Genomic DNA, 13,393 nt, shown 5'->3' on the forward strand with positions numbered 1-13,393 from the left:
TTTGGGATCACCCTTCCAATATCACTGCAATGATCCTGTGGTTCTTTGAGACCTCCCCAAAATAAAGTGTAGTTACCTGGTGAACCCAGCTCCCTTGAGAAGTCTATAATACTGGGAAAAGTCAAAGAAAAGAGAAGAGGATGACCAGCAACAAGGTGGATGGACTCAATTATAGCTGTGATCCACTGCTGAAAGACATGAAGGGCCAGACTGAGGACAAATCTTCCTGGAGAGGATCTATCTATGTGGTTGCAAAGAGTTGACACCAACTTAATGGAACATAATCAAAATCAATCAGTCACTTGATGAAAAGAGTCACGTGTCCCTGTTTGTTTTGATTGTGTAGGTAAAGTAGAGTACTTCTTGGCTATGTGTTCTGAAGATCATGATGCCCATAAATGCCTGGCCATAGTTGAATAAATTTTTGATTACAGACATTAGGTTTCAAAGAACCACAGTGGTGTGTTGTGTGTTGTGTTTGCGATCACCCGAGTAAGATTGTCTTCCAGGATTAAAATCTTAACAGTGGATCTGTAAATGGCTGTAAAGGCCAATTCTGGATCCACACAACCTCCCACAACGAGGGCATAAGATTCCAGGTGGAAGGCGGTCATGATGAGGAATTGCTTGACGCACCTTCCTCTTAGCTTGCTTCTCCCTTTCGCTCTGTACTCGTGCTTCTTCAAAATCTGTAGCACGCTAATACTGAAAGTCTATGGAATTTTTAAAGTATGGTCCCATTCACTTCATGATAATTTTCTCCCATTTCTCACTGAATGAGGATGAATTATCATGGACTGAACAGGCTTTAGAATTGAGAGAGTAATTATCACCCCAGCAGAGGATCTAAATGAATACAAATTACTTGTACTACTGGTATAGAAGATGACATAACACATTTTGTTTATCTGCCCATGCAAATGAATACATATTGTCCAGATTATAATTTAACATATTTAATGTTAATATTTGAAATTAACCATTTGTTTAGTGACGGTTTGGACTTAAAATGGTGTTGGAAAAAATGACTTACAACTGGTTCTCACACTTATGACCATCGCAGTATCTCCATGGTCACATGATCACGATTTGGGTGCTTGGCAACTGGTCTGCATTTACGACTGTCGCCGCATCCCGTGGTCACATGATTACCATTTTTGTCCTTCCTGGCTGGCTTCTGACAAGCAAAATCAGTGGGGAACCATATGATTCGCTTAATGACCATGTGGTTCACTTAACGGCCACTGCAAAATAGGTCATAAAATCAGGTCAGATTCGCTTAATGACTGATTCGCTTAGCAACTGAAATTCCGGTCTCAGTGGTGGTTAAGTGAGGACTACCTATAAATGATATATAGGGAAATATTTATCTATATATGGACCAATGCTGTTTTTGGAAAGTGATGTACCCTGAGTTGTACACTATTTTGTACAGTTATGGCGGAGAGTACTGTAATATTTTATAGAAATCAAAAAGGAACTTCAAATGCCATCTATTTGAACTCATTCAATAATTCAGCTTGTGCAGAATACACTATAAACAGCTTGTAAAATGTTAATCTAATCTGATAAGAGAAAATGCTAGCTTCTTTCTACTTTTATTTGCTTTAGAACGACAGTTGAGTTCATCCATGGCTGCATCAAACACCCTCCCTTCCACTGTCAGTGGTATCAGTAAAGAACTTGCAGAACTGCAGCACCTCATTCAGTTTCCGGAAGAAGTCGCTAGCATTCTGATGGAGCAGGAGGAGGATCTCTACAGAAAAGTGTTGCCGATTGACTATCTCTGCTTCTTAACCAGAGATTTGGGAAATGCGGAATGTCATACCACACTTTCAACCGTTAAAGCAACTTTTCTGTCTGTCCCAGATGGGGAACACAGTGCTGTTGAAAATTTGGTGACACGGTTCAATGAGGTAGGTGATTATTTTTTGTATGTTCTATATATATATATGTATGTCTTTTAAGGACAGACCTGAAGGCTCTCTAAGTTAAAAGAGCTCTCTAAGCTGGGGCCCTTTCCTTTTTGATGAACCCTGTCAGGCTGACTTTATGGGAATGCACATTTGTACTTTGAGCGGTGTGAAGTAGCTAGATTTAGCTGCCATTTTAATTCCCTGCAGTGCCTCTGCTATAGCATTGCACTAGGGCTTTGTGGGAAACTAGTTGTATTGGAACCTTGCTTTGAGTATTGGGCTAGATGTTTTTTTTTAGAGGATCAGACAGACTTTAATGGTGAGCCCCCCCATTGCACTGGGACCCTAGTAGTTGCCTGAAGAGGTACAGTATATAATTGCCAATCCTGGTCTTTTGACAAGTACAATCCATTGTAACAATGGATTGGATTGTTACAGAGAGCTTATAATTTAATTGTCTGGACCGTTTTGTTACGGAGTAAACATAATTTTCCTAATGATGTGAATGTAACATGAAACGCATTTCTAAATTCTAACGGATCCTGTGTATTTATTCATAATCCATAATCTACAGCACTTGCATATGCAGTGATTGTTATTAAGGAAATCATGTTCTTTTTGCTGTTGAGGCAAACCTTAAACCTATTTTCTGTCTTATTTAAGTATGATCGAAAGCCAACAGTGCCATTAGAACAGTGTAATATATACTGTTGTACAATTTTCCCAAGCTGCCTCAGCATGTCATTTCAGTGTAATAGTGCCAGCAGTCATGAGAGCCATCCTAGTCCAGATAAATCAGTTACATGATAGGTGTATGATTCAGGGCATGAGTCCATGTGATTGAACTCTCAGTGTTGCTCAAAAAGGACATGGCTAAATGTGTATTTGGTTCTATCACAATAATCAACAGGATCATATTTATTAGAATTATTGGCTATCTACTGAACATCTGTTTTATAAAAATGTAGGTACTTAAGATTTGTTTTAGTGCTTAAGATTTGTTTTGCAAGGACTGCTTTAGGTCTTGTGGAAGTGAGAATGCAGCACTTTTTGGCAATTGAAAAAAAGCAACAGAAGCATCTTCAGAGCAACCATATCTGTTTCCATGGTTTCAGTGAGCTTTGACAGGCATTGTATTAATGCTCCAATGCACTGCAAGGCATATTTCCGTAGTGAATCCAATGCATTACACGCCTTTACTGTGCAGCTATTATGCAATGGAAGAAGGTGCTAATTTCAACTTCAAGAGAGAATGTAATACCACTAATGGATGAATAGGATGTTGTTGGAGAAACAGTACCTGGAATTATAGGAAGATTTGGATTGAGTAAATGCAGTAATGGAGGAGGTAGATTGATAGACATCTGTGAAGAGAATTCTTTGTTTACTGCCAACACATATTTCAAGCAACATAAACACCAATTACATTCCTAGATTCCTAGAAAAAGATTTTTGGGACCCATTACGGTTGGGTTTCAGGCTGGGGTAAGATAGCATTGGTCACACTTGTTGATGACCTTTGGCATAGCTGGAATGGGAAAGGGGTGCATCCATCCTCTCAGTGGCCTTCAGTTCCTTTGATCATGGCATCCTTATAAACTGGTTGTGAGGACTTGTAGGGGGGCACTGTGCTGCAGCGGTTCATCTCCTCAGTTACTTCCAGTGTGTGTTGGGGGTGGGGGAGAAGTCATGCCTGTGGCTCCACACCTGTGGAGTGCCTCAAGACTTGACACTCTTATCTCTTGTTTAGCATCTACATGAAACTGCTGGGGGAGGTCATAAGTCAGTTTGGGGTACGGTATCATCAGTATGACTGAGAGTGGATCTCAACTCTGGGCTGTACAGGTGAAGCCATCAATGTATGGACCCTGTCTAGAGGCTGTTTGGTCTGGATGGGGAGGAACAGACTCAGGATCAGTCTGACAGATGTTTCTACCTCTGATCCTGGATGGGGTTGCATCCATTCAAGACTAGTGTGCAACTTGGAGGCCTCCTGGATTTACAGCTACTGCTCAAAGAGTAGGTGGCAGCTATGGCCAGAAGAGCCTTTGCAATTGTGTATTCTTTTACCAGAGTCTTTTTGGAGTTTAGGGCTTTGAAATTTAATAAATGAAATAAACAAGCAAACATCAGAATTAAATAGACTACATAATAGGAAATAGAAGTTTGGGAGGTACAATTGAGTCAGGTAAGAACTTCCAGGTGTATATTATGGAACAGATCATAAATTATTGAGGTCAAATATATACAGGTTAAACTTGTAAAATAATCATACAGTCAGAAAGATCTTAATCAAAATATGAATAAATGAAGAGATATAACAAGAAAAGGAAAATAAATATTTATAAGAAGATCCCATTTATATTGGCAATGTGGTAATGTGTAAGAATACTCAAAAGTAAGCTTGAAGAGATCTTAGATAGACACATGAGATTAAAAAGACAGAAAGACTATATTGAAACCTTTACAAATGGGATTATAGAAGGGGAGAAACATTTCTAGAGAGAAAATACATTTAGGAACCTACTCCCCTGGAAAGTGAGGTTTGACAAGTAATAAACCACTTGTCAAATAGGAAAGTATCAAATGCAAATGCAATACTGATGAATTCTTTAAAGCTTCAGAAGAACAGGTAGTTGGTACTAGCAGCCCTGTGTTAACATTATGGATAAGACTGTATGGGCTAGAGATTGGGAAAGATTGGTACTAAAGCATATAAAAAAGAGAGGTACAAGAGAAAGTCCGAATTACTGCATCCCTTTCTTTAACATCTTATTTTAAAAAGTTAGAGAAACGTCAAATGAACAGGCGAGGTTCAGAAAAGCACAGCAATACCAAATCAACATAGCTTATATAAGGCAAATACAAGAAGGTCAATGAAGATAGATACTTTACTGCCAGAGGAACCAATTAATCAGTCTTCACCTACCTAACTCTTTACAGGCATTTTCATTTTAAGACAACAATTTTGGTAGTTAGGCAATATATGGGAGAAGACCTTTACTAAAATGCATGGTCAGTGTTACTATTTTACTTCATTTTTTTTCTGGTACCATTCAATATTTTATCTCTTTTTTTAAAGCTCCTTTCTACAACCACAGACTTCTCATATCACTGTCTGCAAAAAGAGAACTTTGTTTTATTAATTTAAGCTTGGAAAGGATCCATGCATCAGAGTAGCCAGTTAGTTAATGAAGGAAATACGACTTCCGGTCCAGATAGTGCCCTGAACAGTAGCAGGAATATGATCCATGAAGCTTTTACTACTCCTTTTAAATTTTCAGCTAATAAGATTTTGGTTACTTTTCTTTTCACCTTTGTTAAGCCATAGTAGGGATTGCTTTGATCCTTAAAACAACTAGTGCTTGTTTATTAGAATTGTAGACAAAAAAATCAACAGAAGGGGATTTTGTTGTAGCCTCTAGTTACAAATTCATTTAACCCATCATCAAATCTGTCATTTAAATTCCATAAAGCCTCTAGAGATAAATCAGCGACTAGCCCAACATTCTCTGTTCAAAATACCTATGCAGATATGGGAAACTGGTAAACAGGACACAAATGCAATAGTATCCTTTTGCTTATTTATGCTAGTCTATGACTGTAATAAAAATTGATTTGATTTGTATTCCTTAGCAATGTATATAGAAAAACATAACGTACCCACTCCTTGTTTAGTGACCAAGTTCTGTTCTGGTTCATTAAGTGAAATGGTTGCTAAGTGAACACGTGACAGAGAGAGAGAGAGGGAGAGATGCTGCCAAGATCACTGTTTCATTCAGATAAAGTTCTCTCATACAGCTACAACAGTGTTATTCTCACTCCAGCATGTGTTGTTGTCAGGTGCACGAAATTTGGTTGTAAATGTGCGCATTGGTGGGAAAATGAATTTTTTATTACCATTGTATTTGAGAATGGTTGCTAAACGAGGTAGTTGCTAAACAAGGAGTGGGTGTATCTTTCATACTAGAAGCAGTATATCACTATCATGATTAATCACCATTTATATTCTTATCCTCTGTGATTCATCTGAATTAGATTTGGTTTTTAATATTAAAAATTATTGTTGACAATCCAAACCCAGTGGCCCTGACCCTTCAGCACCCCATCACCTAATGACAACAAGGGACAGTAGGGTGTTGATAGAGTGTTACGGATGTGCTCTGTGTCCCCTCCTTTTCATTCTGCCTGCGCTTTGTTGGTGTGGTTGCTTCCTTGTGCCCTCCCAGGAACACATCCCCTTGGACTCTCCTCCTTTTGGATTAGCTTGCTAGATACTAGGCTTTGCCTATCCCTATGAGGTATTTCCTGAAATCTTCTTCCTGCTTTACCAGTCATTGCTCAGGTCAGATTTTTGTTCTCAGGAAAACTCAAATGCATGCATTGAATGCTTCAGCCACCATTTTTTATATTCAGAGTTTATCTTGTTTCTCAGTGTCTATCAGTATACTGCATGTACCTCCTGAGTATGTGGAATGTGGGCAACAGTACGTTTGCTTACATGGTAGTCTCTAGATGAGAGATCCTAGCTTGCATAGAACAGAGTAAGCATGCTTTGGCTATGGTTCTGAAATACTGGCCAAAATGTTCCAAAACTAAATGGTACTTTTCCTGCCTTTAGCAGGAAATGCTGCATGTGGTATGGGTACAATTACAGCTGGTAGCCTAATCTAGACTTCTCTGTCTTTAGCGTTATTGACTGTTTGAGCTATAAGTAAACAGCAGCCAGCAACTGTAGGTGTGGTATGTTCACCAGGACATAATGAATCAGTTTTCAGGAATTCCATTATTGAATCTAGAGAAGGAGGGTCCTCTATGTTGGCATTTCTTTGTTTTTGCACAGACCAAGCCACTAGGTTACCATGGTAATTGAGTACTTTCTTAAGTATCAGGAGGGTGAAGAGGTCGAACTTAATTGTCCTCGGGTTTGGGTGTTAAAAGCTGCATTGCCTGGGGGAGGAACTTCCCTGGACTTTTTTTAGTTTCGCTTTTGTAGCTTCCAGCATAGCCTCTCTTCTCAGTCCTCTCTGAGCGCGTGTGAATGCACAGCTTGTAAATATGTTTTTGTGCTTTCTGTAAATGCATTTATTTTTATAGAAATGCCTGGTGTGTGCTTTTTCTGATCTCTTGGGCCAAATGCTTTCCAGCATACTCTGACAGGTTATGGGCCCAGTAAGCAGCCCAGGGAAACCTCAGAGAGAGCAGAGGGATCAGCTCCATACCTCATGCACATTTTTAAAGACAGGTAGCAAAGACCTGTGAAGATTTTTCTTTGGAGTCGCCTGGAGATTTTCCAGCCACTGCTGGTCTACAGGACAAAGAAGCCAGCTGAGGTGACTTGCAAAAGAAGGAAGAAGCCATGGCTGCCTCCCAGCTCCCAGCGATGCCTCTTGAGTGCCTATCAGTGACCAACTATTTGAATTGGGCCCTGAAGATGGAAATGTATCTTTGCAGAGAGAATCTTTGGATGCTAATCGGTGAGCAAACCCCCCAAAATCCCAGTGCTGAATGGCTTAGACAGGATGAGCGTGCTAGAGCCACCATTATCCTGGGAGTTGAGGACAATCAGCTAGTCCATGTGAGAGGCATGCAGTCTGCAAAGCAACTTTGGGATGCTTTGAGAGACTTGTATGTAAAGGCAACAGCAGGGAGTAAAGTTACCCTGACAAAAAAGCTGTACAAAGCCTACCTTGCAGAAGGAGATAGCCTTCCTGAGCACCTGCGTTATGTCCAGCAGCTGTTTGTTGAGTTGCAGGAGAGAGGAATGGAATTTACACCTCTCACAAAATCGTATATACTGCTGTTCTCATTGAATGAAACATGGGACATGCTGATTTGTACCCTGGAGGCTATGCCTGAAGCAGACCTCACCCCATCGTATGTTACACAGCGCTTACTTGCTGAATGGGAGGAGAGAGAGGAAAGATCCCCCCCATCTTTTCTGGAAAGCTGCAGCACTAGAAAACAAGGGAAAGGAAGGGAAATGAAGCTGAGGCTACAGCACTAGCCAGCCAGAGATGTTTCAACTGTGGTTCAGCTGGACATTTGCAGAAAGACTGTGCCTTGAGACCCAAGAGTAGAAAGACAGAGAAGAGCACAAGGGCAGCACAGAAGAAGGCTCTTCAGACAACCCAAATTGCACAGGTTGCTGAGAAGGGTAATTCTGATGTATGGGTGTTAGATTCTGGGGCCAATTGTCATTTATGTAATTGTAAAAGCTCTTTTGTGTCACTGTCTAAGACTGAAAGACAAAGTGTATCTTTGGCTGATGGGTCTGTGACCAAAATTATTGGACAAGGTGACTTGTATTTATCCTGCTTGGGAGACACTGTGAAAGGTGTGCTGTATGTTCCAATTCAATCAAACCTTTTATCTGTGGCACAATTGGCTGCAACAGGGTATGTCATAACATTTAAGAAAAATGGTTGTGAGATACGTAAAAATGGGAAATTGTGTGCTACTGGTATGTTAAAAGACTCCTTGTACATTGTGCAAAATGCAAGGAAGCCAAGCTGCAGTTGGCAACACTCCATATCATGACCAATGTGTACACCTGATGCATAGGAGATTTGGTCATGCTAATTTCAAGTATATAGCACAAATGCCACAGCTGTGTGCTGACCTAAAGATAAAACCCTGTGACAAATATTTAGACTGTGTAGTTTGCAAAGAGTGCAAAACACTAAAAGCTCCTGTGAGTAAGCACAGTGACATAGTTACAACTAGACCTCTAGCAATTGTACACTCAGACATTATTGGTCCTTTTGCTCCAAGTCTTGGACAAGTAAGGTATGCAATGACCATCACTGATGATTTCTCAAGATACACATTTATCTACATCTTAAAACATAAAGATGAGGCATTTGAGAAATTTAAAAGTTTTGTGACATGGGCAAATGGAAAATTCCCAAGGCCTGTATCTGCACTCCAGTGTGATAAAGGAGGAGAGTACCTTTCTCACAAATTCAAAAGGTTCCTAGCTGAAAAGGGGATAGAACAAATCCTTTCTAACCCTTACACCCCTCAGCAAAATGGTGTTGCTGAAAGAAAGGGCAGAACACTGCAAGAATCAATGGAATGCATGCTTAAAGATTCAAATTTATCAAATGTATTGGGCAGAAGGAATATCCACTGCCTGTTATGTACAAAACAGACTGTATAACTCTGTGATCCAGGACACTCCATTCCACTTGTTTTATGGTGTGAAACCAAAGGTAAACCATCTTAGAGTGTTTGGTAGTACTGCATGGGTTCATATACCAAAACAACAGAGAAGAAAAAGAGGCCCCACAACAAAGAAAGCCATCTTTGTTTACTGTGAACAAAGCCAAAGGAGCTACAGGTTCATAGTGGGTGATAAGTTATCAATTAGCAAAAGCACTTCTTTTATGAGCAAAACTGGGGGAGATTAAATTCTAGCTCTCCAGTTGATCTAACAACAGAAAAGCAAGTACTTGCTGATAGTGATCTTTTTCCTGATGAGGACATTAAACCAGAAAAGCAAACTGAAGATCTGTCTGATGAGACAGATGCTTCTCAGGAAAGTGATAGGAGTCAAAATTTAAGCCCTGTATTACCTTGCAGATCTCAGAGGAATAATAAAGGCGTTCCTCCATCACATTTTCAGGCTGAAACAGTAAAGGCTTTTCACATATTCACAGAACCTGAGTCCTTAGAACAAGTAAATGCTTTACCACCTGAGATTGCACAAAATTGCAATCTCAGGTGCTGCCATGCAACAGGAATTAGCATCCTTCAAAGAAATAAAACATGGAAACTGGTAAATCTACCTCCCAATGAAGGTTGTAGGTGGGTTTTCAAACTGAAAACAGATGCTGATGGAAAAATCCAAAAATATAAAGCAAGGATGGTTGCAAAAGGGTTCACTCAAAGGAAAGATTTAGACTTTGACAAGACTTTTGCACCAGTTACTAAAGGTGAATCAATTTTATTACTGTTAAAAATTGATGCACTCAAAGGAATGTCAGATCACCACTATGACATTCAAACTGTATTTCTCTATAGTGATTTAGACCACAAACTATACATGCAGCAACCCCCTGGTTATGAAAAAGGAGAGAATTTGGTCTGTGAACTGCAGAAATCAATCTATGGATTAAAACAGGCTGCTAGATCCTGGAACCAAAAATTAGATGAAAAACTGCAGAGTTTTGGTTTTGTAAAAGGAAAAGCAGATCCATGTGTATATGTGAAGAAAGACAAACAAGGCTGTATGTATCTGTGCATTTATGTTGATGATCTGCTGCTGCTCACATCAACAGAAAAACAAAGGCTTGATTTTGAAGCCTGAATGAAAAGCCATTTCACATTAAAAAGCCTTGGAACAGTAACAAATTACCTAGGCTTAGAAATACACAATGGGACGCGGTGGCGCTGCGGGTTAAACCGCTGAGCTGTCGATCGGAAGGTCGGCGGTTCGAAACCGCGCGGCGGGGTGAGCTCCCGTTGTTAATCCCAGCTCCTGCTCACCTAGCAGTTCGAAAACATGCAAATGTGAGTAGATCAATAGGTACCGCTTCGGCGGGAAGGTAATGGCGTTCCGTGTCGTCATGCTGGCCACATGACCCGGAAGTGTCCTATGGACAACGCCGGCTCCAAGGCTTAGAAACGGAGATGAGCACCGCCCCCTAGAGTCGGACTCGACTGGACTTTACGTCAAGGGAAACCTTTACCTTTACTAGAAATACACAGAGAGAAGGATGGTAGCTTTCTGTTCAGCCAACATAGTGAACTTCAAAAGCTCCTAGAGGATTTTAACATGCAAGACTGTAGACCAGTCTCTACTCCCTGATACCAGATTTTCAGAAAGAAATAGGAGAAACTCAATTAACTGAGGCAGAGAAATATAGATCTGCAATTGGAAGTTTACTGTACATTGCAAATCACTCTCGCCCAGATATCTCAAATTCTGTGGCCATTTTAAGTAGACAGGTAGAGAAGCCTACATCTACTGGAAAAGCAGCACTGAAGAGGTTAATCAGGTATTTGCAAGGAACAAAGAATTATTGCCTGAAGCTAAATGCCTGTGGAACAGAAAAATTGCAGGCTTTTGTGATTCTGATTGGAGAGCAGATATCAGTGACAGGAAATCCACTTCTGGGATTTTAATTCAATTTGCTGGGTCAGGCTTAGGCTGGCATTCTAGAAAGCAAACACTTCTTGCTCTTTCCACTGCAGAAGCAGAGTTTTATTCTCTAGCACAAACCTGCAATGAGATTATATCATTTAAACAGTTGTTAAAAGACATAGCCATGGAAGTGAACCAGCCTATAACTGTTCATGAGGATAATCAAGCTTGCATTGCAATGGCAAAATCTGAAGCCTGCAAGAATAGGACAAAACATATCGATATTAGATATCAGTATATCAAAGACATGATAGCCAAAGGAGAAATAATGTTAAAATATTGTGAATCAAAAGACATGATTGCTGATATTTTAACCAAACCTCTTGTTCTACCAAGACATACAGAGTTGACAAAGAAAATTGGTTTGTGTCTTACTCCTTAGAAAACAAAGGGGAGTGTTGGCATTTCTTTGTTTTTGCACAGGACCAAGCCACTAGGTTACCATGGTAATTGAGTACTTCCTTAAGTATCGGGAGGGTGAAGAGGTCGTACTTAATTGTCCTTGGTTTGGGTGTTAAAAGCTGCATTGCCTGAGGGAGGAACTTGCCTGGACTTTTTTTAGTTTCGCTTTTGTAGCTTTCCAGCACAGCCTCTCTTCTCAGTCCTCTCTGAGCGCGTGTGAATGCACAGCTTGTAAATGTGTTTTTGTGCTTTCTGTAAATGCATTTATTTTTATAGAAATGCCTGGTTTGTGATTTTTCTGATCTCTTGGGCCAAACGCTTTCCAGCACACTCTGACCCTCTAGATTAATATCCAAAGTTGCAACTGATGGAGAAAGCCCCATCTGCCTGTTTTGAGTTTGAGAAACAGTTGGATTTAATACAAACTTTTGTATTAAAAGTTGTTTCATTATCTAGGAGCAAGTCTGACTCCAAGCAGCATACTTGCTAGCAATTTCAAAAGAGTTCCTTTTACTTATATTTTCAGGCAAAGAGATATACTTGTCAATCCTGAATTGCCTTGCAAGCTTTTGTAGTTTCAGAGAATTGGAGAGAAATTGAAATAAGAACACACTGCTGGAGATGCTGCATTTTCTATTGCATTCTTGCTTCCTACTGCATTTTAATTCTGCTGAGAAACTCAACCATTTTTCCATTGAGAGGAAGGACAGACAAGTTGTTTTAGAAGCCTCATTTTTCCCTTAACTTCTAGCAGTTTAGGTAAAGCAAGGGCTTTAAACATGTCGAAGGAGTCAGGAATCATGCTTAAATGTAAAGAAATTTCCTTGTGATAGGGACATAGTAAATATTGGTGGCTTCACTAAATGCATATAAACTTAGATTCAGAGGCTTTTCTCAGTATAGAAGATGCAGACGTTCTGTTTGTTATACTGCATACTAAGTTGTTGTTTATTCGTTTAGTCGCTTCCGACTCTTCGTGACTTCATGGACCAGCCCACGCCAGAGCTTCCTGTTGGTTGTCAACACCCCCAGCTCCCCCAGGGACGAGTCTGTCACCTCTAGAATATCATCCATCCACCTTGCCCTTGGTCGGCCCCTCTTCCTTTTGCCTTCCACTCTCCCTAGCATCAGCATCTTCTCCAGGGTGTCCTGTCTTCTCATTATGTGGCCAAAGTATTTCAGTTTTGCCTTGAATATCATTCCCTCAAGTGAGCAGTCTGGCTTTATTTCCTGGAGGATTTCCACTTCTGTGCATTGCTTGTTTAAAAATAATTCCTTATCTCTTCTGGTAACCTCTGGAATTTTGCATTTAATTGGGCATATCTCCCCCTATCATTGTTGCCTTTTGCTTTCCTTCTTTCTTGGGCTACTTCTAGTGTCTCAGCAGACAGCCATTTTGCCTCTTGGTTTTCTCTTTCTTTGGGATGTATTTTGTTGCTGCTTCCTGAACAATGTTGTGAACTTCTGTCCATAGTTCTTCCGGGACCCTATCTACTAAGTCCAGTCCCTTAAATCTATTCTTCACCTCCTCTCCTAACAGTCAGGAATCATGCTGAGACAAGGAATAGGTCTCTAGTGTTTATTACTGCTATGTAAGACAGAAAATCCTAACAAACTGAAGAAGTGTGGGAAAAACCCAGACAGATAAACCGCAAAAGTTAAGGCGGGTCTGATCAGTGTCTCTTTGAATGGCTGCTTAATTCCTCAGTACTACGCATGCGTTTTCCCCCCTGGATAGAGGCCCCCTCCTGCTCGCCATCAGTACTCATGACACCTCTACTGCATATTCCTTAGGAATATTAGGGAGCTCATATCTAGCTGATCTGTGGGTCTTCCCTAATCTCTTTAGTCTGATCCTAAATTGTGCAAGAAGAAGTTCGTGATCGGAACTACAGTCAGCTCCAGGTCTTGTTTTTACCGATTGTGT

General features: G+C 40.3%; 1 protein-coding gene across 5 annotated transcripts in view; it reads left to right on the forward strand.

Annotated features, from left to right (window-relative positions):
* Nucleotides 1-13,393, forward strand: part of PLCE1 (phospholipase C epsilon 1) — a 156,965-nt gene that overhangs the window by 70,303 nt on the left and 73,269 nt on the right. For all 5 annotated transcript variants that reach the window (XR_010068224.1, XR_010068225.1, XM_063307406.1 and 2 more), the window contains exon 3: nucleotides 1,612-1,916. Coding sequence is in view for 3 of the 5 variants with exons in the window: in XM_063307406.1 (XP_063163476.1) it covers nucleotides 1,612-1,916 (305 nt within the window). In the remaining 2 variants the exon portion in view is untranslated. The remainder of the gene's footprint in view (nucleotides 1-1,611; nucleotides 1,917-13,393) is intronic.

The sequence above is a fragment of the Candoia aspera genome, chromosome 6 (assembly GCF_035149785.1).
Source record: "Candoia aspera isolate rCanAsp1 chromosome 6, rCanAsp1.hap2, whole genome shotgun sequence".
NCBI classification, from domain to species: domain Eukaryota; kingdom Metazoa; phylum Chordata; class Lepidosauria; order Squamata; family Boidae; genus Candoia; species Candoia aspera.